The following is a 25931-nucleotide window of genomic DNA, read 5'->3' as shown; positions in this document are numbered from 1 at the left end:
AGTCCGTGAAGGCTGGCTTATCGCCCGCCGGGCGAACCAGCCCTCTTTGCGACCCCGCGAGGGCGGATTCACTATGCGAAGCTGTTTCGGTCAGCTCGACAGCCCGGCCCGGCGCCGTTTCCAGAGCGGAGCGGTTAGGCCGGTTAAGGGGCCCACGCCACGGGCGGCAGGCCTCGCCATCCCCCCGGCGGCGGGTCCGCCGCCGGGGGGATGGCGAGGCCTGCCGCCCGTCCTTCCCGCCCGGCCCGCCGTGGGGGCGGCAACGGCCAAGCGCGAGGCCCCGCCCCTCGCCCCCCTCCAGCTCTGCGCAGGCGCGAAGCAGCGCGTGAGCGCGGCGGGCTCCGGCGGCTGCGCGCGAGCAGGGCGGCGGCGGCGGCGGCGGCCGTTGCCCCGCCCACCGTCCCCGCGCGAGGAGGCCGCCCGCGTGGGGGTGGCGCCGCGGCGCGATGTTCGTGGCGCGCAGCATCGCGGCGGATCACCGCGACCTCATCCACGATGTCTCCTTCGACTTCCACGGGCGGCGCATGGCGACCTGCTCCAGCGACCAGAGCGTCAAAGTGAGCGGGAGCCGCCGGGCCTTGCGCCGGGGGGTGTGGCGGCGGCGGGTGGGGGGCGACGGCTGCCGGCGTTGCGCGGCCTACCGGGCTGCCGGGGAGCGAAGGGCCGCGCTGGGCCCGGGAGGCCCCGGTTGCGGCCCGTAGCGACGGGCGCGCGGTGCCGGGGCGTTGCGGCGGGGGCGGGAGGCGCTCCCGCGTGGTGCGCGGTGTTTGTGTGCGCGCGGGCGCGCGTGGAAGTGACGCACGGAGCCCCTGCTGCGGCGGGGCGAGCTTCGCCCTGTGGAGTAGGGGGGCCGCAGCAGTGCTGCTCGCTCCATTCCCTCAGCTGCTGAAGGGCCCTGAGGGAAGAAGCTGCTGTTTTCGGGATGAGGCGCCAGTAAGCAGCCGGCTGAAATGTTCTGCGTGTGCTCTGGCGGATTAGACAAGCTGCAAAATACTAGCAACCTTAATTTTACGTTCCTTTAGAGGAAAGAAAATGCTAGTAAATAAAAAGTTAGTTGCTTTTATTTATTTATTTATTTATTTATTCGCACAGTGAGAAGATGGACAAAAATTCAGGAGTTAACAGGGTTAGGCTTAAGAGATGTAATCTGCAGAGAGCAGTTAGAGCAGGGAAGTGCTTGAGAAGATGGCTTTTCTATAGAAAGCTGCGTCAAATGTAGGTGAGGCTTAAAAACACGCGAGCAGCCCATTCTCCCTGACCGCCTATTAAAAAGCAAGCAAAATAAAAAAAAGATCAACGGCAACCAAGTCCCCCCAAAAGTAAGCCAGAGCCACGTCAGTCTTTGGTCTGGACTGACTACGTAAAACTTGCAGGCTAAAAAGAATACTCTTAAGAAAGATGCCAAGAGGTAGGTAGAACTCAAAAACTATGTTCTTTAGAAACGTAAAGTTACTTCGCAATCATAACAGTATCCTTTATGAGACTGTCTTAAGTTTTACTCTAAGCAGAGTTTTACAACACTTACAAGCCCGCAGTGGTATATCTGGCGTGGGTCCCATTCTCACTAGGTGGGCAGTCGGGGAGGAGTTACCAAGCTGGGCCGTGATGGTAATGACCGAGGCTGTATTAGAGATCCAGAATGGCAGAAGCGAGGTGACTTGCAGTAGAGTTACATAGTGAATGAGCAACAAACGGGAGTGGGTGCCAGGCTTCTAGGGGTGTCTCCCATCTGGTTACATTAATGACTTCCTTCACAATTTTTCAGAAAAAAAGTCATAAAGATGAATGGGAAATCAAGAGAAAGGAAGGTTAAGTGACTTGCGTGTGTTTATAATACAGGGCAGAAAAATTAGGAACAGAAGCAAGATCTGTTCTCCCACTAGCTTGATTTTCTTGTCGCTGTCCTGCTCTGTCTTTGGGATGATTGCCAGGAGCCACAGCAGGGGTTTGCGACCAGATCTGAGCACGTGCCGTGGTGAGGACCATGGGGGCTCTGGAGTGAAACTGAGTAGTGTGCTCGTGGAACAGAGTGGGTGAAAGGTTGAGAATTGTAATCATTTGTATTCTATTAATAATTCATTTTTGAAAAAAGATAGGCTTCATACAGTAGTGGATTTTGCAGGTGTATGCCTCTTCTCCCTACCTGTAGTAGGGAGTAAAGTGCAATTGCGTACGGAGCCAGGTAGAGTTTTCCAGATGAAAATGTGTAGTGGGGGGTGTGTGTATATGTATATTTCTTTTTTTTTAATGGCTGTGGTTTTTAGTACTACTTAGTAAGCTTTATATACAACTTGTATGATTGTATTTTGATTTCTTAATAGGTCTGGGACAAAAGTGAAAATGGGGATTGGCATTGCACTGCCAGCTGGAAGGTTTGTATTTATAAAAATTACACAGTTATAACTGTAATTTCTCCTTTGTTTTTGAAGAAACATACTTAGTTTTTCCTGACTTGTAGAGTAGAAATACTTTTGGTTTGTGGTAGATCCTGTTTTTCTTACGGTAAAATACTTTTTCTCTGCTTTTATAAAACATCTCTAATACCTCTCATTGAAAGCAGAGGCTAGCATGCAGTTTTATAGTAGTAGTACTTAGTTATGTTGGCAGACTTTGTTATCAGTAAACATAGCACTAGCTGGTGTTTAGGGAGTTGGAAAACAGTGCCTTCATTTTTAATTGAATATTTCCTTTTTGCATATTGAAAGACTTTTAAAAAAAAAAAAAAAAGAAAAAGGAAGAGGTCTGGCTATTAAATGTTACAACATCTGACCTCTTTTTTTTTTTTTCTCCTTCCCTCCCCCAAAACCTTTCTGAGAGCTGTGTCATATAGAAACTCCGCTTCATCAGGATAATTAGCGCATTCAGCTTCTGAATTGTCCTTAAACTTGTATTTAATAGGACCGCAATGCAATAATCCCCGTAAATGGAAATGCAAGTGAACCTTTTGAATGAGAATGCTTCTTTAAAAACCAAAGCATTACGTTGACTAGGTATGAAAGTGGAGTTTCATGTAGAAAAGGAGAAGGTAAGTAGTGCTCTGCGTACGCTTTGGAAAAGTACAGGCAAGCTAGAAGTGAGCATGGTAATGGCTGAAAATTGACAACAAAGCTGTACTTTTTGCGTGAAGGCAGAACCTTAGTTTGGAACTTATGGTTTAAAGGAGGAATCAATAATGTCTTGAAATACACTTGCAGTAATTACCTTTTAACCATTAACGATAGCAACAAAACTTTGTAGTCCTTATAGGAATAAACAAATGCACCAGTTGCTGTGTAACTTTGAGCTTTATAAAAGAACATAGGTTTCAAAGGAATAGTCTTCCTACTTCCTAGAATTTACTTCTGCTGCGGAAAGTCATGAAAATGTATGATCTCTTGGACTAATACAGTAAGTATGTTTCTCTATAGTGTTTTGGTGTTATCTTGCAGACGCATAGTGGATCTGTGTGGCGTGTGACGTGGGCCCATCCTGAATTTGGGCAGGTCCTGGCTTCCTGCTCTTTTGATAGAACAGCAGCTGTATGGGAAGAAATAGTGGGAGAGTCAAATGATAAACTCCGAGGCCAGAGTCACTGGGTGAGACTTTAATGTATTAATTACAGTTTCTATGTGTTCTCATGTAAACAGCTCTACTGTGCCTCATTGATTTGTTTGCTTACCGTAATGGGCTGAAGCTTTAAACTGTTTAAATTCCAGAATTAAACAGAAGACTGAACATGAAAATTGTTCTAAATACCAAGTTACTGGACATTCCTGGTTTTGCAACGTATTTTCTATTCCTGAAACAGAGAAAGCACCCTGTTTTCTTCTGTTACTATAAAGTGTTCCTGATTTTGCCTATGTCTTATTAATTTGTGGCAGTATTCCAATATAGAGTAAGTATTTTTAAAGCATTTGGGGAAAACAGCTAGATGGCAATGTTCAGGCCAATTAGTGCCACTACTATTGGTGTTTCTTAGTAAGATGGTCCCTGGCAAACAACTTGCAGACATGAATTCCCATCTATAGTAGAATGAAAGTTGTGGGGTTTTTCTTCTGTGACAGGAGCTCATTTGAAACTGTCTCATGCAGTTCTTTTTCATTGTTCAAACAATAGATCAGGTTTTGGGTGGAAATAGTTTGCTCAGAAGCGGATTTTCTGGGTAGCATTTCATCAAGGGAATTTTAGATCTAAACAGATTATTTTGCAGCTATTCTTCATGTGTAATCTTAGATAACTCAGTATAGTATTCCTGCCTCTAATGTTCTATTTTGTTTTAGGTTGCTAAAATATCTGCAGTTTTCTACTTTCTACTAAAGTTTTCTAACATTAAAATACATAATTGTGAAGAGTTGGGTTGTCGGGACCTTTGGCACCCAGTGGGGTACGAAAGCTGACTTCTTTGTGCAGGAGGCAGTTGTAATGCATAGTTTTCAGCTCAAACTCATATTTTCTTGCAGAAGAGGAGACAACTTGGAAAACAAATGTTTACAGTTTTCTCCTCTTTCACCCTAGCTAATCTTCCTATTAAACGCCTGCTGTATTCACCCATTCCCTTATCAGAAATACTTGTTGTTTTGATGCTTCTGTTGGAAGATGCTTCATGGTAAACTTCAGCAGCACCGAAATTAGAAAGTGGTGTTGTTAGGCATCGCAGTTAATATTGTCACTAGGATGAATGAAGAGGACAGTTTCAAACTGCCTGTGGCCAATACTCTTGTATTTTATGCTTATGTTACGTGTTGTGTTGTGGGTTCTGTGTCCGTCCCATCCCGTTCCACCCCCCCGCCCCGAAGAGCGTAATCTAAACTCTTTTTGGTATTTGATACCACTGTGGGTATATCTCTTGATGCTTGAAATTGCATCAGTGCAACGATCTATCATTTCTCCAGTTCATAGCTGTATAAAGTTTTTTTTTGTTTTTTTTTTTAAATTCTTGATGGAAGGGGTAAGTGATCCTATGAAATGGTGGTGTCAGACTTTCATTAGCCTTCCTTAGGAAATACATTTTTGTTGGGAATTTCCAGCATTTCCTTCAAGCTTTTCTGCCTTTCTTTGCAGGTAAAGAGGACCACTCTAGTAGACAGTAGGACATCTGTTACAGATGTGAAGTTTGCTCCCAAGCATATGGGTCTTATGTTAGCAACCTGTTCAGCAGATGGAGTTGTACGGATTTATGAAGCTCCAGATGTGATGAATCTCAGTCAGTGGTCACTGCAGCATGAAATCTCATGTAAGCTAAGCTGCAGTTGTATTTCTTGGAATCCTTCAAGGTATGTTATTAAAACTGTAGGATTTGCTTTATGACTATTTAAGCAGAAGATCCAAAGAGTTAGTTCTGAAATTTCATAGAATAAATCCTAAAGCGTGCATGGAGAAGACTGAGTGTACATTACTCAGATCTGAAAGAAAGCTGCTAACATTTCTTTTAATAAAGCAAGCTTGGCAGAGCCTGAGAAGTGTTACAAAAAGTCCTCCTGTGCTCTGTGAGGAAATACTGCCAGCCTAATTATTTTTAGCAAGTAATGAGCTAAAGAGCTATGGAGTGCTCTTTTATTTATCCCACAAAACTTAACTGGGATTTTCATAAGAGAAAGTGTTTATAAAGGGACAATTCCTGTCTCCTTTCCTTAAGAAAGGTGTTGCAATAGGTAATAATTTTGACAACTCTAACAAGGATGCGCACCCTTGCCAGTGCAACAGAGTATGAGGAAGCGCAAGAGTCTTGCTAGCACAAATACAAAGCCTGGGGGTTGTTCTTTTATTTGTGTCCTCAGGGGCTCAATGATATACTTAACCTTCTTGAACAGGAAGGAATCAGAGAGGAGTTTGGTTGGGTAGTCCCCACCCAGAAGAACACACACAAGCAGAGGTTCTCCTCCACTTCCCATCTCACATCCTCCCCCAGCAATAACAGGAAGGGAAAAACCATTCAGGGCTGAACTGCTTTGGATCTGTTAGTCCAGAAGCACTTGATGGCTCTCTATACAGAAGTAGTGGTCTGTGTCCTGCTGATCCAGTTATTCTTCTATACATTAGTAGTAGACTGTGCTGAAGGTTTAGAGTACAGCCTTTCTCTTTAATGCACGGGATGGGGTTAAAAGTTGATTTAAAAACTAGAACTCATCTACATTTAGCTTTTGTAATCTGTCTTCCAAAACCTGAATGAAATCCCACTAAATCAACCATTAAAAGTACTGCAAAGAATGCAGACTCTGCCATGAAGCTTGCGGCTAATACTTGACTGCAGATGCATATATAAAATCAATTCTGCTCTCTGGGAGCATCATCTTGAATTGCCAAATAATGTTCCCTAGTGATTTCTCCCTAGTGGGTGTATAAAGGGGGCATTCAGAACAACAGAATGGAGATTGTTCTGGTAACTGTGCTATTCACAGTTGCTAAGTGAATAGCACTTACTCATGTTTCCTTGTGATTTTTTTTTTTTCTTGCTGTTTTCTTTATAGATAATGTGCCTGAAATTTAAAAAATGGCTTGGTGTACTTCCTGTGAAATCATTTGAAAATACAACAGTATTTGTTTTCACCTTTTAGTTCTCGAGCCCATTCTCCAATGATAGCTGTAGGAAGTGATGACAACAGTCCAAATATATTGGCTAAGGTTCAAATTTATGAATACAATGAAAATACCAGGTATGCTAAATCACAATATATAACATTTGTGGGATCTTAAAATAGTTTGTAATATACAGCCTTTTATTTTATTACTGTCATTAGATGTGGAGTAGTAAATACTAATGCCTTAATTCTGTCTCTGAGCCATTGGATGGGAGAGACGTCAGAATGTTAACAGACACAATATTGATAATTGTGTTCCATCTCAGTGCAGAAATGCCAGTGTTCTTACCAGGATTTTAAAGGGAGAATTGTTGTTTCTGCTTCTACTAATTTATATGCTTAACTTTGCACAAGGAATTAATAGGACAAAGTTGAATTGTGTTGCACTAGGTACTGTTTTGTTCAAGGTGACCTTAAAAAGCATGTTTATAATGACAGAAAGTCCCGTAAATTACTAGTGTTCTGTGAAAGTTCAGTTTGTACAGCTAAGAATTCAGAACCAGAAAAAGCCAGGAAGTGTACGCACAGCCACTTTCAATTAAATGATGACAGAGAACTTGTGTTTCATTCGGGGTGATAGGTGTGGGAAGGGAGCCAAGGTGTTTTGTGGGTTTATGCCTGGCTTCAGACAATGTTCTCTGTGCATTAACAATAAGGAAAAGTTGTTGTAACTTATGTGGTGGTAAATAAGAAAATGGAATACGTGTTTTATCATACAGTGAAGGAGGCAGATAGCGGTCTGCTTACAAGCACAGAAAATTTAGTAAGTTATTGAGAAACAAATTCCTTTCAGATTTGTGAATGGAAGAATCTTTTTATTTCCTTCCAACTGTAGACAAAAATGTTCTCTGTGCTGGAATCCTTGCTTCGTTGTATGATTCAGCATACTGTTGTTAGTAGTTACTATATCTGATGTACTCAATTTCTGAAGAAATCAGCTTGTAATTATTACTTAAAACTAAATTTATCTTAAGAAAATATTTTTATTGTTGCAAGTCTCATCACGTATACTAACCCCTTTTTCCCTGTCCCACTATGTCTGGTTTATATATTTTGTATCACTGGCAATTTTGATGGCACTAAAGGTTAATTTCTTATGCTGTACAGGAAATATGCAAAAGCAGAAGCTCTGATGACAGTCACAGATCCTGTACATGATATTGCATTTGCTCCAAATCTGGGAAGATCCTTCCACATCTTAGCTGTAGCAACCAAAGATGTACGAATTTTTACACTAAAACCTCTAAGGTGAGCTTAAAAGGAAGATGGTTCTGTACGATGTGGTGCATACTACATAGTCTCATTTTAATAGTATCTGTGAAGCAAAAGTAGTAACTTAATGTACGCAGGATTGGTTTTTAGCAGCCTGATTTTCAAGATGACAACATTGTGAGCAAGTCTATAATTTTGTCTGAATACCTCTTAATACTCCTAATCTAGTAACAGTTGTCAAATAAAGTTCTTGAAAGATGTGGTCCTCCCTTTTTGTTGTCATGTTCAAACCCAGACCTTTGAACAGTTGTGTGCCGAACTGTTGCTTTTCTCTTAAACAGGAAAGAATTGACTTCATCTGGAGGATTAACAAAATTTGAAATTCATATTGTGGCACAGTTTGATAATCACAACTCCCAGGTGTGGCGAGTGAGCTGGAATATTACGGGCACAGTGCTTGCCTCCTCTGGTGATGATGGCTGCGTCAGGCTCTGGAAGGGTAAGATCACCCACCTGGAATACGTTAGCTTTGTAGTATGCTGAATATAGCAGAGAAGTTTTACTCAAAAAATAATTTTGGAGTAAAAGTCCATTTTAGATTTGTGAATGGTAGATTTTTATATTTCTGTTTACATTTCAGAAAAAGGAAATAACTTTGTGCTGGAACACTTCCGTGAGTTAGGCTGCTGTGAATAGTTGTTACTGTACTCTCAAATTGTTTCACCAGACGAGGAGCTATGTAAAGTTGTTGTTTTTAAAACTAATGTATGCATTGCATTACTATCTTTGCCTCCTGCCAAAACCAGAAAATCTACATTCAGTCACAATGTTGAGGCAAAATGGCTTTTTTCCTGTTTAAATTTCCAACAACAAAAAGCCAGTGGCAGTTTCTTCATCCCCTCTCATTTGTTTCTCAGTATTTTAATATACGAAACTCATTCTTGCTACTGAACAAAACTGAGTTTTAAATTGTGGATAGGCAGAGATGTCATACAGCTGAAGGGCCAGATCCTCAGCTGTTTGGAATTCATATATTGCTATTTAGGTTCAATTCTAATTCACACCAGTTGAAATTACCATAGTTTTATCAAAAGCTGAGCTTCAGAAGAGAAACTAACAGTTTTTATACGTCTATATTTGCAGCTAATTACATGGACAACTGGAAGTGTACTGGTATACTGAAAGGTAACGGGAGTCCAGTGAATGGTAGTTCTCAGCAGGGAATTTTTAATGCCTCTCTAGGTTCAGCCAATACAAGTCTACAGAATTCCCTAAATGGATCATCTGCCAGCAGGTAGGTTAATTAGTAGAGAGATTGAATTTCAGTGAATACTCTCTCCTCTGAATCTTCTTAATTTCACTTAGCTTTCATGTTTGTTTTTATAATTATTTTTAAGTGCAATGTCATTTATTGCATGAATACTTCTACAAGCTGTTCTAGTTTTGCTCTGCGATGGTGTCGGTTATGCCAGTGTTAAGAGGAAAATGATCAAAACCTAAGCCTTGCTGAATCATTCTGTATAAATAAGCAATGTAAACAACTATTTTCGCTTTTAGTCCTTTCACATGATTAAAACCAACTTTTCTGAAGTAGTTTCAAACAAGGAGAAACTTCTTCATACTGCTGGGTAACTGCCCTTCTGTTTTAGATGTGCGTTTAAAAATGAAGCAAAAATACTAGCAACAAATTCTGTTTTTCACTAGGATAATGTAGCAGAAGGGAAGGAGGAAAAGATACTTCATAATGTATGGTTTCAACAATCATATGCTAGTGTTAGTTTACTTGCGTTTTTGCAGGTGTAACATCAATTGAGTAAAAGTTTTGGGGTTTTTTAATCTTTAAGCCTTTTCCTCATATGGCATTCTTATTGCAGATTAATTTGCTTTCTCTGTTATGTTTTTATTCTGTAATAATTGCTGTTTAGTAGGTAAATTCAACTGCCTCTTCTGAAAACCGAAATCTAGAAATGCACTGCGCCCTGCATTTGTGTGGTGGAGTGTGTACAATCAACTTTACAGGATGTGTCCTATGTAAGGACTAGATATGGCCAAATTCTGTAGCAGTAGCTTCCAAGTTTTGTGGCCGCCTTTATTTTTTTCAAATGCCTTGGGATAGCCTCCATTTCCATCCACGTACAGCTACTAATACGGTTTTTTTTCAGTCTAAAATGCTCATCTGTAAATTACTGTGACAGTTTGCTTTTGGAGAGTAGCCCTCACCCTCCCTCCCCGTTTCAGCAGTCATTCCTGAATGGCCGTTCTGGCTTCTAGATCCCTAGCTGCGTGGAACAGAGAAGGGCTTTCACGTTTTCCTCACAAGATAAATGGGAGAGCAAGAGGTGGTAATGGGCCGGGTCTCCAGCAAGAAAGGAGGCCAAAATGATACTGGTCATCTGGTTCCAGGTGCTACTTACAGGGTAGCAAAAAATGCTGAAATGCAGTCCTGTCTTGGAAATGTGATATCCAAACCTGTTTAACTGTATTTGCTTGGGCTCCTGTAGGGAGATAGAGGCCATTGTACACCTCTTTAGCATAGGGTGTGGTTTCACAGTCTCCTTATCTAAGACTGCTGCTGCCAGCAAGGCTACCCCTGCCCTACCCCATGGGTTGGTCTTCTCTCCCTGAAGTTGGTAGTAAGCCATTGTGAAACTGAAACTTCTAGCAATATTTTACACTCCCACCACTGCTCTGTATTTTGAAAGTGGTTTTCTTGTTTTGTTTTTAAATTATTCTCTGCTCCAATTTGGAATTAACATTTTCTTACAGAATTAAGTCTGTGGCTGTGGAATTTCAAAATATATGGTGTCTTGTCCTAGGATTGAGCCTTACTATAAAAAAACCCATGCACTTACCTACATGTTTTCTTTTGTAATCACATTGGCTTGAACTGCATAAGCACAGTTGCTAACTTTTTTTAGTGTATTAATGCTTACAGTAAAGATTTATGTACTGACATTTGGCTAAACTGGTATGCTACACAGAATTTATTTTGTCTGTGACTGTAGATGCCATGTTTCAGTGTCTATACATTTAAACACTTAAAACTGATAAAGCATAGGCAGATCTGGAAAACTTTGTTAAAGCACCACCACCAAACTGGATTTGTAATCAAAATAGTTTTAGAACAGATGATATAGATTGTTGGAAAATAAGTCAGTAAGGCTATATTGTTATGTTGATGTAATTGTGTGTCTAGATTTATGATACAATTTCCATTCTCCATTTGTATTATGTCCTTTTTAACAGAAAGCAGAGCTGATACCAAGCTAACTGGAGTAACTTTGGTGTTTTGCTGCTTGTTGCATGCACACAGGAATGGAAAACGAACTCCTTTTTCCCCTCCCCAACGCCGTTTGACCTCTCCCGAGACACCAGCAGCCTGCTAACTACTAAATGCTATTCAAAAAGCCTTTTTAAAACACGTTGTGTACGTTTTTTGTACTAGCCCGCACAGTTTGATACTGTTGGAACTCCTGATAGAAAAATACTTGGAGAGGCTTCTTGTTTGGAAAAAAACCACAACAACCCAAACCCAAAAACTTCCATCAAAACATTTTTTTGAAAGCTTGTCAAATTAAAAGACTAGTTCATGACTAAAAATGAAATTTTTGTCCTTGGTTGGGATGGGAGGAGGGAAGTGGCCATTAAAATAATTTTCATTAAAATGGTTTTGGTAACGAATTTGTTTTGCATTTCATAGTGTTCAGCATTTGATTCAGGTTCCTAAACATCACAAGTTTGTAACTGCTTTGTAATATATGAAACTGTTAGTCTTAAAGGAATAAGAAAACTGTGTTTTGACAATTGTACAGATGGTAGCTTTTAACAGTTTGATATTGCTGCATTTATAACTTAGTATGACTTCAAATAAACATTTTGTAAGTACTGTCATACTTTCTTCATCCTAACTAAGAGAAGTGCTTTTTCTGATACGTACTTGTACATTCCTATGGTAATAATTCTGTGGAGTAACTAAAATTTTCTGAGCATAGTATCCTAAAAAACGCAAACACTTGAGCCATACAGATTGAAACCAAAATGCAGCTTGTTGTGAATTGTCCCATAATTTCATTAATCATATGGCTGTTCCTTTATGTAAGTCCATGGAACTGTAAACAAGACAGAAAACATCTGTAGGTATCTAACAGTTACACTAAAATGCACAACTATTACGGGTAAGTTCTAATAAAAACAGCAGAAACATGACATGAAATGGCATAATTCCGAGTCTTGCATTTGCCGGGAATCTTAAATTTACTCTGAGGATTTTGCAGAAATCTGTAAATACATGCAAAGACTGTATTTCATTGACAGTAGTTATTCTCTGGAATTGTATATTATTAAATTTAAAGTATTGTAAAAACAGTGATGTTTTTACATCTATTCTAGAAGTGCTGTGAAGTTAATCTGAATTAGATGCATACGCAGAATATGTATTTACATAATATTTAACGTTTATCTTGTGTCGCAAATGAAGGGTTACTAAAAGCTCTGTTAACAAATCGCAGGAATTCTGGGAGAATGAAAGCCTGCTAATAGCTGTGCTACAACATCCTGATTTCCAAAGCAATCTGTTCTTTTGTAAAAATGTATACTAGGATTATTATTACGGTATTCTTTTCTGTGACTTTCAGTGGAAAACACTGTATTATTTTCCTTTGAAGAACAGTTTCCAGATTTGTCTTGTTTTGAATTACAAGCCTTGATTTCTGCTATTATGTTCTATTGGTTTTGGCATGGATATACTAAAGCCTTTTTTTTTTTTTCCAGCATGTCTTTTCTCCCCTTTGGTTCTCCTTGTATTTACTACCTTTCTCTTTTTCTTGTTTTGTTTTTTTTTTGTTTTGTTTTTTTTTGTTTTGGTGTTTTGTTCCTTTCTTAATTGTTTCAGGTATTTCTTTCCCCCTCTGGATTCCCCACGGGCTGGATCGAGATGGTCCAGTCATGCCCAGCTCCTTCCTCCTCCTCCTCTGATAGAGCACTCTTGCGATGCTGACACTGCCACCATCCAGTATCCTCACCCTCGCAGACGATGTGTATCTCGGCCTCTTAATCTATTACCTGAGAATGAAGGGGTTTAACATGTTACTTTAAATAAATTCCGAAGGGCCTTATTCTGGTGTTTGTGAATGCTTCCATTTCTGGCTGCCTTTGTATTTCTTCTCTCGTACAGAAGATTTTAAAAAATTTGGGGACTTCATGCATGTTTTGCAAAACAAACCACAACATTTGGAACATGTTATTTATGTTTGTGTATCAAAGCAACCATTTTAATCTGTACCCTTTGAACTATGGCAACACATACAAACAGTATTACCCATGCGCTATTTACAGAGTAGCTGACTTAATGTGCCTGTCCTTTTTTTCTTTTTTCTTTTATTTTTGGAATCAGTTTAGTGTGATCTTGATTTTTTTTTTTCTTTTTGTATATTGTACTGACAAATGTGAACTATTGTCTCAACATGAAACATGCCTTCAAGAAGTTGCTGAGTAACTAAAGGATGATATTGGATCAACTTGTAAAAGAAACAAAACCATTCCTGTGTATACTGCAGCAAAATAGTCTGGAGTGTTTGGTTACTTAAGCATTTTCCATCTTGCTGTATACATATTTAAATTTTATAACTGTGGTTCACTAATAAACTTATTCTGAAGTGTCTGTATTAGTATGCTTTTTCTTGTAATAGGATTTTTTTTTTTTTTTTTTAAACAGGCTCCTAATCAAGGACCTTTTTTGATTCAGGTGTCCATTCTTGTAGCTTTGCTGTTACGAAGTCGTGCCATTCTGGATGTGCAGTTGTGTATTACATTTTTCTGCCACAGGGTGTGCTCTGACTTTTCTCATGGGTGTGTTGAAGGTCTGCAGAGACTACTGGAGTTGTTGGTAGCTCAGTTCTTTTCCAGTGATTGAATAATTCACTTAGGATACTTTGAAGAACTAGTACTGACTTAAAAGCCTCCTTTTTTGATGTGTCAGCACAGGAACATTACTGCTGTGGATCAGCATGCTGGCATTGACCCAGCTCTGGCTGGTGTGAGACGGGAGGATAAAACTGGAAAATGACTACGTGGTATTGCTAGGGAGTAGCGTTACTGTACAGGATGCAATTGCTGAGCGCGTTCAGCAGATCTTAGGGGGAGGAAGGACAAAGGTAGGCTCTGTGCAGCAGAAACCCAGTGTAACAGTGTATTTCAGCGTGCTTCAAAAGGGGCTTATGTTACTTCCTGGACTAGACCACTAGTATAAGGTAATGGAGAGGGCAACCCGCATTCTTCCAAAATGAGGGCAAGTTCCTGTGAGTTTTATTTGTCTTCTGGAAACTTTATTTGCTCATATGCTATATTTTTGCTCAGATACGCCACACTTGTTTCTTGATTTATTTCTGAGGAATGTAGTTTTAATTTACTAAAAACCCATGAGAGGTAACGATGGTGTTACGGAGTGCTTGCTGACCATGTGTGGAGGTAGGCTGCTGGTAATTTTCAGCCAGCAGGAACAGAACTAGGGGGGGAGAAGTTTAGTAAAAGCAGGTACTTGGACTTTTTTACCAAAAAGTTAACTTTTGTGGAACTATGCCATACTTTGGTAAACAACAGAAATATTACATGATTAAAAAATAAGGTTTAAATGGGGGTAGGGAGTAACAATAGTCCTCTGTTGGAGAATGAGTCATTAAAAAAAAAAATCAAAACTATTATACTGGGATTCATCCCTAAAACAGAAAAAACTGTTTCTGAGTATGTAAGTAGCAGAATATACTTTTGAAGGTTTAAGCTACTTGCAGAATTTCTGTCTTAAGCCTTTAGTAGGTTGTTCCCTTCAATAGAGCAATTGATCTTTTCCTTACTGTACTTCTAGTACCAGGAAAAAAAATAGGGCTCCTTCCTAAGCAGCCATCAAGAGAAGCAAGGTGGCAGTATCTCCATATGCTGCTGTTTCCCAGTGCTTAAAGTTTGTGCTGTGAGACCCTACAGTGTCTCAGATATGCCTCAATTACTGCAGTGTAAGAAAAGCAAATGTAAAATATATTCAAAGATAATTCTTTACATATAACCATCCTTGATAAGCCAAGACCTAAGGGAAAGATTCCTGCTTGCAATTTTTTTTTTTTTAAATTTGCTTCTGTTGTCGTTTCGGAGCCCAGAATATCTGCTTACGGTAACAGTAAAGTAAATGGTAACTTTCTGCAGCTTTTAATGCATTTGTTTAGTCAATTCAGCATGATCACATTATTTTCCTCTGTGCTGAACATGTATTATTATTAGATGTCCTGACTAATTCCAGTCACGCTTCTTACTAATGGAAACATGCTGTTGTATTTTCAGTGCAAACAAGTCATTTCCAATGGACTGGCCAAGTACTTTGACTTCAGCAAGTGAACGTAGGCTGGTTTTGCGGCTGATAACTTGCCTTTCCCCCTGCCTGCCATTTTGCATTGACGTCTCTCCAAACCAGGACCTTTCACACCATATCCTTGACTGCCCACCCCTGCTTCCTCAAACTCGTGCTTCCCTCTTTATTCGTCTGTCTTGCTCCTGTGACTCAAAATCATGAACTGTACTTGTGTGCAGGACCTGGGCCCTTGAATGTAAGCAGCAGAACCCCTAGGAGGCAGGGAGGTTATAGAAGGGCTCAGAAAGGGATGATTACAGCAGATACTTGCAGTATTTAAAATTTGCCTAGCGCTTTGTAAGGCTGTTGTCCCTTTTCTTCTTCTTAAAGAAGATATGCATTATCCCGTATACTAACAGCGTGCTTGGAGCACATGTCAGCTTGAAGCTTCCAAGACTAGAAGGTTTTGGTTCTCGTAGTAGCCAAGAGGTGGCTTTTGGGGTTTTGTTGTTGTTGTTACTGTTGTTTGGTTTTGTTTCAAACATGTTTGAACGCGGCATGAAATTCGGATGATGTTGAATGTGTGGATTTTCACTCGCATTCTAGCTTTTTGCAATCTCCATACCAGGAATGTAAATGTAGAAGTGCATTGTAAAAATGTCCTGGAGTAACACTGAATTTGATTTAGATCTTTCAAAGTTGTCATCCACACATACACGTAATCCTATGTACCTTGTTTGGAAGGCATCGGCTGCCTTCTCATCCTCTACTTAAAAGAACGGGATGTTTATGCTTCAAAATTGAAATAAAATTATCCAGGTACTGTATCTAAGCGGCATAGTGCTCAGCCTCATCAAAGTGACTCATGTAGCAACAACACAACAAAAAACCCGTCAGTAATATAAACAGCGCCTGTCATAGAAATTAAAAAAAAAAAAAGTCACATACGTAAATCCGACTAGGGCTTTTTCCTGTCTAGGTGGTTATGCCCTGGCCCGGGGCAGCAGGGCCGGACCGGAGGCTCGGGGGCCGCCGCCGTTCCCCGGGACGACCCCGAGCTACTCACCGCTACCGGGATTCCAACCTCGCCGGTCCCTAAGCAAACACCTGAAATAACCGATTTCATCGTCCCCTTCCAAACCCCTCGGCCGGCGTTGGGGCGCGACTACCGGCCTTTGGCTCCGCCCCCCCGCGCGAGGCGCCCTAACGGACGGCGCCTAACGGACGGCGGGGCACTGCGGGGGGCGGGGCTGGGCGGTGCCGGGCGCCCCTCGCCCAATCAGCATCCCCTTCTCTCGTCCCTTCCAATTTTTTCCTCCTGCCGTGCCCCGCCGGCCAATCGCCGGCTTCGGCTGGTGGTCGCCCATTGGCTGGCGGCGGGGGGAGGCGGGGCGCGGGCGGGCGGGCGGGCGAAGCGCTGCGGGACGGTGTGGGCGGGGCAAGGCAGGGCAGCGGGCGCGGGACGGCGCGTGCGGAGGGAGCGGCGGTTTGAAGTTTTGGCGGTTGGGCCGCGGTTCCCCTCTCTCCTCTCAGGCGAGTTGTGGGGGGACGGGCCCCTGGGTCTTGGCCGCGGCAGCTCCGGGGAGGGCAGGCCCGGTCTGCTGCCGTTTGGGGGGAAAAGGGGTCGCTGGCTTGGAGCCCGTCCCGGCCTGCGCGGCGGAGAGTGTCAGCGGCCGCCTCCCCCGGCGGAACGAGTTCCCCCCCCGGGCCGCGACGGGGGTGTGTGTGAGGGGGAGCGGTGGCGGTGCCTGCACGGAGTGCCGAGGGGGGTAGAGCCCGGGCCTTCCGTGTTGAGGTCGGTAGAGTGAGGCTGCCGCCTGCCAAGCAGCGGCCCGATGCGATCGCGTCACGGAGTTTGTAGCTCCCCAGGTGCTCGCTGCTGTGGAAATGGAGGAAGGCTGCCTGGGTCCAAGCGGCTTTACAGGCTAAATATAGGTTGGCACGTCTTGCAGCGTCGGTGCTCTAACTTGCAGGAGTGGTGCTCTTTTCAGAAAGTCTAAGAAGGCTATAAAAACCTAGCGTCCCCCAAAAGGCTTGGGGGGAGACGACTGGAATAATTTTTAAGCACGTTTGTGAGTGAAGTGGGGTGACTGCCAAAGACTATTGGCCCGTGATGTATACATAACGTATTTTTGACAGCGTTACTGCGATGTGTGTAACTGTATAGCTGTTTTGTTCTTTCAGATGCTGCTGGACCAGGGCTGATCGTGTTGCCAAGCAGAGTGCTATTTTAAGCGGCTTGTGCAGGATGATGGAAGACTTCAGAAATATTGCTGATGAGACATTTCCAAGCTTCTTAGGCCATTCATTGAATAGCAGTGCAAGTGTCGTTTTTGAAAATGTTACTGTTTCCTCAAACCCTGGCTTACCTGTTGCAGCTTCAACTGTTGCCAGGAGTAAAACAGGCTGTGACAACAGGTGAGACTATCAGTTCATAGCACTTAATGATATAAAAAACAGCTGACTGGTTTGAAACATTTAACTTTGGAGAGGAAAAATTCTTTTGATAGATTATGTGGTAGATGATAAAACTATTTATTAATTAGTAGCGTACTAATCAGCAAACATAGGACTGATTGTATTAGCAGTGAAAAATCTGCATTACATTAATAACTCATAAATACTTAACTTTTATTAAAATTACCCTTTAAAAGAGGAGTTTAGTTTTTAGACTGGTAAGATAACAATCAAGTTTCTTTTAGCTCGATTCTTCAGCTTAATATACTCAAGTTTGAAGTCATATAGAGAAGAATACATTTTTTTACATGTGTGTTCTCTTAACACTATTAACTGTTCATTTAACTTACCTGAATTTGGCTCATTTTAGAAAGTGTAGTGTATGAACTAGTGTTATGGAGATGAATGAAAATTTAGCAGCATTTATAATGATTTGTTCAGCGAGGAGTAGAGCAAAGGGTAACAATTAGAAGCCTTTGCTTACTCAGCTGCTGTCCTGTGACTTAACAAGAAGTAACATCAAACTTTTAGACCCTGTCTTTCCAGAAGCGTCCATTCCAAATGGGACAGCACTAGCCACTAAAAATGGTAATGTGGTATTTCTCTGAAGAACTAGAGGAGACTGGAGAGGATCGTTCTGGGTACATATGTGTACCTGTAAATACAGATTGGCTAGAAAATGCTAAAATGTACAAATAATTGAAGTTATAGGAGATGAGTGGCCATCAATACGTGGTGGGTTTTTTTGTCTTCCAGTTCTTTGGAAAACAGGAGAGGTGCATGTTAGAATGATTATGTGTGTGTTTTTCCTCCCTACCTTTACAGGCTTTCTGATATCTGTGCATCCTATTTAGAAGGGAAACATTCACCTCCATCAGGATCTTCTCACAGCAGTCAGTCAGATCCTGAGTCAATGGGGAGATTTGCCCTCAGTTTTCGTGATGATGTGTAAGTGAGATAGTTAAAATCTAATTCTGTTCCAAAATGCACATACTAGTATGTAGTATGTAGATTTATATGTACTTTGAGCTAATTATGGAATATTTCAGAATTGAATTCCTCACCTCAGCAGCAGCTTCTACTACTGGCCTTTTGATGGCAGTAACTGGAGAGCTCAGCTGTGCATTAGCCGGTTAGTTTACAGTGTTTGGCAGCCGGGGCAGCTTTTCCTACTAAAACAGCTCCTCTGTGTTTTCTGAAGAGGGATAGTATCAGGCTATGTGGAAGCATGCTGTGCAGTGCTGCCACTTAGGCTGTACAGCCCTTGACGTTCTGCTGTTTAATTGACTAACCTGGGCTTCATGTATGTGACAGGAATGAACCTTTAGAATTGTTGGGATTTTTTTAAACTATGATATTTTGTTTTGTTGTCATACTAATCAAAAATTTCCAGAGCATGATTAATTAATAGACTTATTTGAATCTGGCTTGGATTTACCTAGTTTACATTACATAATCTAGATTTAAGCTGATGTTTCTGGTTCATGTCATGTGTGTGAATAATAGGTTGCACTGATTTAAATCTATTTCAGGTAAGTATCATGCAGTTTGCATACAGAAAGGAACATAAATTTTTATTAAATTTAGCTTCCTTGCAGCCTCAGTGATTGCTATTTCTTAAGAAATAACTAGTGTTAGTGAAATAATTTAGAGAGCATTGCTAAGTGGTGGAAGTGTTGGAAGCTGTTGCATAGGTTATTCTAACCAAGGTCAAATTTGTTCCTATTGTTGTGATAGAAACTGCAGTGTGTGTCTTTCTCACTGATAAAATTGCACTATAGGCAGTATGTCCCTATAAAAACAAAGAATATAAGATTTAAGAGAGGGAGTCAGCTTCTTGATTGTATTCAAGTAAAAAAAAATACAGAATAACTGTGTTTTAGACTTTCAGATGTTAGTTTTATTTATCTATCTAAAACATTAAAGCAGAAGTATGGTTCAGTTCACTCAATGTGGAAATTTTAACATCTTACATGATTAGCTTATCTGCCTGTGTGGAAGTCCTATGAAACCAGAAGTGAAAAATAACTTTCCTGCTGAATTATAAAAGCTGTTTTTTAGTAGAACTCTATGGAACTTAAGAAAGTCACGTTCTTTATGATTTAGTCCCTAATTTAATGTTACAAAAGGCATGCTGATATTGTGGACTTAGGAAAATCTTGTCTAGGGTTTGACTTGCTCTCAAATGGATCATGGAACTTGCCTGGCATAGACCCTTTTCCCCTTATACTTTTCCCTTTTTTTTCAGAAATGAAAGAGAAAGGAACAGACAGAAAAAAGTAGAGTCATATGTTGTGTTAAATTTCACTGTTTGTTCCACATTTTAGATTGTGAGACTGAAGCCCCTGTAATCTTGATATTTATTCCTTTATTGTAAAATGACAGGTAATACGTCTGTTAATGGGAACAGCTGAGCTCCTAGAGACAAAGGCATTAAAATAGGAGAATTTATCAAGTCTTTATATAGAGAGATGTTGTATACTAATGTTTATCTATACTGCTCACTGAGTGATTTTTTTCATTGAAATAATTCTCTTTCTAGGGAAGTTGCTACACAAGTTAAAGAACCACAGCCAACTTCTGCTGGTTTGAAAGAATCCCACTCAGTATATGGAGAACAAGATCAGAATGTCATTGAGCATTCAAAACGCAGTCAAGGTACCTTACTTGAGGTATTGCCACTTGAACGATTGGAAGGTATTAAAATTTGAGAAAAACTGTATACTTACTGTCAGTGTAATTAGCTTTCTGTGCTATAGATGTCTTCTCTTGACCCTATTGCTGTTATGTGGCATAGTGTAAATGGGTTTTGAAAAAGAATCTCTTTGATTTGAACAAACTGAAAACAGAGAAAGCTTGTGGTTGAGATGGTGTTCTTGGATTTCTCCCCAAAGTACAAAGCTATTCAGGAAGCTGGTGAAAGTAATGTTTGCTATAAAATACCATGATTAAGAATACTAGTAGGAATCTGAATTAATTTCAGGAACTTTACTTGTGGAAAAAGTGTATGTAAGTTGTTTTCTACCCCTTGTCTTTCAGTAGGTGTAAGTCTATGAGATTATATTTTAACTAATGTCTCTCTTGCTGTATCCCAGCCTGTAATAGCTGATCTTTTAACTGCAGTTGTAGAAGCTGGAAACCTACTTTTCTAGTGAGATGATGCATGAAAAAGTAGTTTGGAATATTTGCTGTGAAAACTATGCTTTTTTGAAGTATGAATAGAGTAGTGGAGCAAAATAATATTCTGTAACTTATTTTAAAAGTGTGGCTATTGATATTAAACTTGTTTGGTTTTTTGCTACTGCCAGTCCTGGGATTAAATTCTGCTCGTTCCTTAAAGTTCAGTAAACATACTTAGTAAATATATACTTCTAGTTATTAACCTTTTCTAAGCTTTATCTGAATATTTGCATAGGTTTTCATGAGGTAAGTGTCAATAATTTAATAGAGAACATAGAAAGTACTATGGTTTGTAATATAAAAGGGTCCTTATAAAACACACTTCTAACAGTGAAGTGTTGACTTCAGTCACTTGTTATTGTAGTCTTGAGGAAGTGGCAGCAACTATGGCAACAGAAATCATGATGCTTTGGAAAAAATGGGACTGCCTAGTGTTTGGACTTGATAGTGCCTGATTGTATTTAGTTAATTGGTTTTAACTTGTTGTTTATTCAAGGTTTAGGATTCTAGTCTGGAAATTGCTTTTTATTCCCATCTGTTATTTAAGAACTGGGAACCTTTTTTGCTAAAATCTGTATGTGCATGTCTCAAATGTTCTCTGTCTTGTGGGACTTGCAATTGGATTATGGGTGGATATAACACAACGACAAATGGAAGCTGCTCACAAGTGATCCAAAAAAAGAATTGGCCCGATAGGTGAAATGCAACAGTGGAACAGAACATTTGTTCCTACTTCTGCTAGCGCAACCTGGGACTCCATACTTTCTTGCACTGCCTTATACAAATCCTTAAGGCAGTAATTGTCTTGCATAATTTTTACAGCTCTAACCCTGATGAAGCCCTACCTTTTTAATTACTCCCAGATACTTTTGATCATTGTTATAAGAACATTGAAACTTTGGTATTGTGATAAAGTGTGTGTTTCAGGATTATTTTTATGGTGTATGCAAGACCTTCAAGAGGCTTGGTCTGCTATCTTATAGAATAGTTAGCACTTAGTAGTATAACATGAACATAATAAAATACTGATTACGCTACATTCTTTTGTTCCAGATTTGTCAACTGGAATATGTTTTCTTCCAGACAGTAAGAATAACAAGGTGAAACCTTTTCTACATACAGTGAAATTAAGTTTTCTAATATTAATGTTGTAGTAGACTTAATTCTGTGAGAGGAGGAGGGAGGGAATTGAACTGTGTATTGTCTTATGTCATGTATCCCTTAAGTTTGTAACAGTGCTAGCATGCTAAATGTGTCATACCTTACTTTGCCTCCTTTTTGCAGATCACTTAACATAATTAGTACCATGGGAGCTTGACTCCATCTAATCTTTCTCAATTGTGAAAACTGTTGTTTACTCCTACCCTGTGCTCTCTTGTAGTTCTTTATCCATGTAAGGACCTTAGATTTTATCCCAATTGTATGTAGTTCAGCTTAGTGAAAAGCCTTGTGAGGAACTTTTTGGAATGGTTTTGGAAATTGAAGTAGATAATAACCCCCTGATTTGACTTGCCCCTGTCCTTGTTAATTACTTTGAGGAATATTACTAGTTCAGGTGACTTCTTCAGTGTCCTCAACATTAAAAACCGCACTATTTATAAGAATGCAATCTTCCTGCTGCCTTTGGGTGTTGTGTGGGTTTGAGGTTTTATTTTTTTGTGTCTCTGTCCCAGAGCTAGCACATAGCTGCAGGAATTGACAGGCAGGGCTATGCTTCAGCTGTTTTTATCTACTGTGTTAGAGAAGCTGACAATTATGGGCACAGAGATACAAGGCAGACAGGAATGGGAGATCTCATGGCCCTTATAGAAAATATGCCCCAGGCTGCAGCCAGATGCTGTCCAGTATGTGCTCCTTAATGTGCCAGCTGGTATTTACTAAATTGATTTTGTTTTCTTTCACTTGATTTTTCCAGGGGCCACAGTGGTCAGTGAGTTGCAGTTGAATGCTCACAGGCTGTCATCTGAAAACCATAATTCAAGTCCCTTTCAAATTTTTTACTTTCTGAACTTTGACTTTTTTGCTGTCTGTCAAAGATGATCTGTTTATCACAAAGAATGTGAGACTAAATCAAAAACAGACATTACATTGTGCTGTGCTTAAAAATCATTTGGGTATATAAAAGATACAATGTTTACAGTTAGCTAGATTCACCTGATATACTTTATAAGTAATTTAGTATGCTCATTTGAAGAAATTATGAACAAAGGATTGATCTGGGTGTACGATTTCTGAAGAAGCACTGTTTTAGTAGCATAGGAAACTATTGGGAGTTGTCTTTGTACTTTTAAGTTGAGATTGCAGCTTAATGAATGGGGGGTGATTTTTTTCAAGTGTAAACTCTTTAATACAATGGTTTGGTATTTTATTTTTGAGTTTTTTTAAGTTTGGTGTCATTCAGATGCTTTTTCCCTCTTTCCCCTTTTATTTTTTGCGTGTTTCCATTCTGGAAGCTAGCAAGCAAAGTCCATTGGAACTAGAATGTTTGCTGGGATAAGTAGGAAAAAAAAAAAGGGTGGTGGGGTTTGGAATATTATTAACCTCATTATTTGTTTATTATTAACTGAATTTATACAATAGCTAGTAACTCCTAGAAACATTTCTGTATGGATGCTTTTCACAGGTTGGTCCATCTGAACCTTCAGAAAAGCTGACAGAAGGTGAAATCTCAAGTGATCATCTCAGCAATAGCCTTTCAAGTTTTTTGGAAAATGAAAAACTCTCGTCTCTTGCAAGCTCAGAAGAAGATTCCACTGGTAAGTGTATTTATAACTCTAGAATTCTGACACAATGTTATTGCATACTCAAGAAGAAAGGTATTGTTTTACTGAAGTATTTAATATAGGATTATGCTTGATCAAAAACTGTGTTAGGAATGTTAAAGAAAAATGTGTTCATTGGGAAACTGGCTGTTTTAAAACTAATAGGAGCACGTGGCTATGGAATTTGTTTTTCAAATCACAATTGGAAGTTTCATCTAAAAAATCAAGCAACAGTCCTCAGTTACTGTGAATCAAAAATACAGGTAGAAACATGGGCATTCATTTAATAAAGTGGTAACCCTAGCTACAGTTTCAGTTTGGATTAATAGAAATAAACTTTTGTGATGAAGAACGTGTACATGCAGCTAGAATTAACTTTTACTTGAGTTTCAGTTCTCTTTGGATGCCACACGTGTAGGGTGACATCCAAGTTGGAAGTCTAGTTTATCTGCAGGGATAAAAGTGAGAGCTTGAATTCTGTATAACTAAACAAGGGTTTTGAAATTTCTTTGCCCTTCCAATGGCTGCTGCTGAATGAGAAACATGCTCTTCTTTATTAATGCAGTTGACTTTGCACATAATGTGAAGGATGACAGAGTATGTCCTCAGATGGACCAAGAATGAGGAAGGCAGAGTGATAAATAGATTTACTGCCATCTTGAGATCAAGCAGCCCTGCATTCAAGTAGGGTTACTGGATTTCTCCCTATTATACCTACAGATGTCATGACTGTCTTTTGAAGTCGTCTTGTTCTTTCTTGTTGCATAACTTCACTTGCACGTTAAGTGTATAAAAAATTAAGTTAATAGTTTGCTGCGTATAAGTACTATTTTTTCCACCCAGAGGGCTGGAATTACTTTTACGTGCCCTCCTAAGGAGTTGGTAGTCTTTAGTTGGAAATACTTGTCTATTCAGGGTTCCAGTACTGGTGAAGCTAATTGATCTTTTTATTTTTCCTGCTCAGTGTGCAATGTACTAATTTTTATCATGTAATTTTGTATTCAGTGTAAATTTGGCAGCTGAGGTAGAATACATTAATCTACTTTCTCGTTATTTGGAAGATAGCAGATTATTATTTCAGTGTCACAAAGAAGAAATCAAGACATAGGTAAATGAGATTAAAACAATTACTGTGTTGTTAATTTGAGTTTGAATTGTAGGTATTTGTCTACCATTCAGGTAACTAACTAGTCCTCATATAATTTTTAAAGCACTCTATGGACATTTGTTCTGAGGATAGGTATTAGTCCTCTTTCAAAAACTGAAGAAACTTAGGCTGCTGTAATCCCTCCACCTTCTCCAGTGTCATATATGGAATCAGAGCTGCGATGTGGAGTTTTCATTTATTGACTCTCAAATGTAACAGATACTGATTGCTTTGCTGTAATATCCAAGTTGCTGAGCATCCATAGCTTCCAGTTTTAACTAAATTGCATTTTGTTGGAAGAGGGTGCTTCTGTAAATCATGCTCTTTGTACAGGGCACTGGCAAAACTGGGAATGCAAAAATAATGATGACCTACCTGTGTGTGTATATATGTACTTTTTTCCTGTACATTTTTGGCATTGTGTAGAGCTCTCTGGCAGAAGGGAATACTAAGAAGATTCTTCAGAATTACCTTTTTGGGGAGAAGAATTGAAATGTACTACAAAGGCAAAATTGCTGGAGAATTCCTAAACCATCACCAGCAACCTGAAAATGAACATTTCTTTAATTATGTGGAAAACAAAATAGAGTTGTGAGTTTATAAATGCAAGGCCTGTTTTAGTATACTGTTTTTTTTAATAAGGAAAAATACAGGATACTGTTTCCTGGAAATTAAAGAATAAAAAGTAAAGATGTCAAACTTCTTGGAATATGGTTTACAGTGGTTTTAGGAGTGCATTTAACCATGCCCTAAAAAGCTGACTGATTTTTGGGTCTTTAAAACCAACCAAACAAAAGCCCTGGAAGCTCTCCTCTCCCCCCAGCCCCCACAAATTAAAAAAACAGCCAGAAAACAAGAAAAATTGTGTCTTGGAAAACTGCTCACTTGGCAAACAGGAATAGTACTGTTCTTAGTCATAGCACTTAACATTTTTTTTTCCCCGTTGAAATATAGAACTATGCTTCAGTTACTTTCTGCGTAGTTTGAAAAATGTTACATATATTTTACTTTTAATTTATGAGTATGTATCCGATTTGCTAGTTGGAATGTGGCGGTGTATAGATCATGTGAAGGAAGATGTGAAGGAAGAACTTGATAGCCTGGGAGTTAACATGCTTGCTTATAGTCATCTTGTTTTGCTGTATATCACTACTCGTGGAGTAAGACAAATACTTGTTTCTGTGACCCAGTTATTTTAAGGGAAAACCAGGATAATTCTGCTCTGACTGTGTGAGTGTATTGTGAGACTCAATGTATTAAAAATCACAGAGTTTCTTTGATAG

The 25931-nt window shown here is 39.9% G+C and overlaps 2 protein-coding genes across 3 annotated transcripts in view; both read left to right on the top strand.

Annotated features, from left to right (window-relative positions):
• Nucleotides 1-446: 446 nt before the first annotated feature.
• Nucleotides 447-13293, top strand: SEH1L (SEH1 like nucleoporin). 2 transcript variants are annotated; one of them, XM_075704853.1, is made up of 9 exons: nucleotides 447-557; nucleotides 2322-2372; nucleotides 3429-3575; nucleotides 5041-5252; nucleotides 6534-6632; nucleotides 7665-7805; nucleotides 8111-8268; nucleotides 8913-9063; nucleotides 12661-13293. In XM_075704853.1, the coding sequence occupies exons 1-9, from the start codon at nucleotides 447-449 to the stop codon at nucleotides 12848-12850; spliced, it is 1260 nt and encodes a 419-aa protein (XP_075560968.1). In that variant the 3' UTR covers nucleotides 12851-13293. The 2 variants fall into 2 exon arrangements, with proteins under 2 accessions (XP_075560968.1, XP_075560969.1); XM_075704854.1 differs by lacking the exon at nucleotides 12661-13293 and adding an exon at nucleotides 11016-11979.
• Nucleotides 13294-17350: 4057 nt separating this feature from the next.
• CEP192 (centrosomal protein 192) overlaps nucleotides 17351-25931 on the top strand; it is a 78703-nt gene continuing 70122 nt past the window's right edge. Inside the window, exons 1-5 of the mRNA XM_075704851.1 lie at nucleotides 17351-17520; nucleotides 18385-18507; nucleotides 20102-20256; nucleotides 21793-21839; nucleotides 23363-23495. Of these exons, the coding sequence (XP_075560966.1) occupies nucleotides 17351-17520; nucleotides 18385-18507; nucleotides 20102-20256; nucleotides 21793-21839; nucleotides 23363-23495 (628 nt within the window). The remainder of the gene's footprint in view (nucleotides 17521-18384; nucleotides 18508-20101; nucleotides 20257-21792; nucleotides 21840-23362; nucleotides 23496-25931) is intronic.

Source organism: Pelecanus crispus, chromosome 2 (assembly GCF_030463565.1).
Source record: "Pelecanus crispus isolate bPelCri1 chromosome 2, bPelCri1.pri, whole genome shotgun sequence".
Lineage (NCBI taxonomy): Eukaryota > Metazoa > Chordata > Aves > Pelecaniformes > Pelecanidae > Pelecanus > Pelecanus crispus.
The sequence above is the reverse complement of the archived record's forward strand: the minus strand, read 5'-3'. Positions and strand labels throughout refer to the sequence as shown.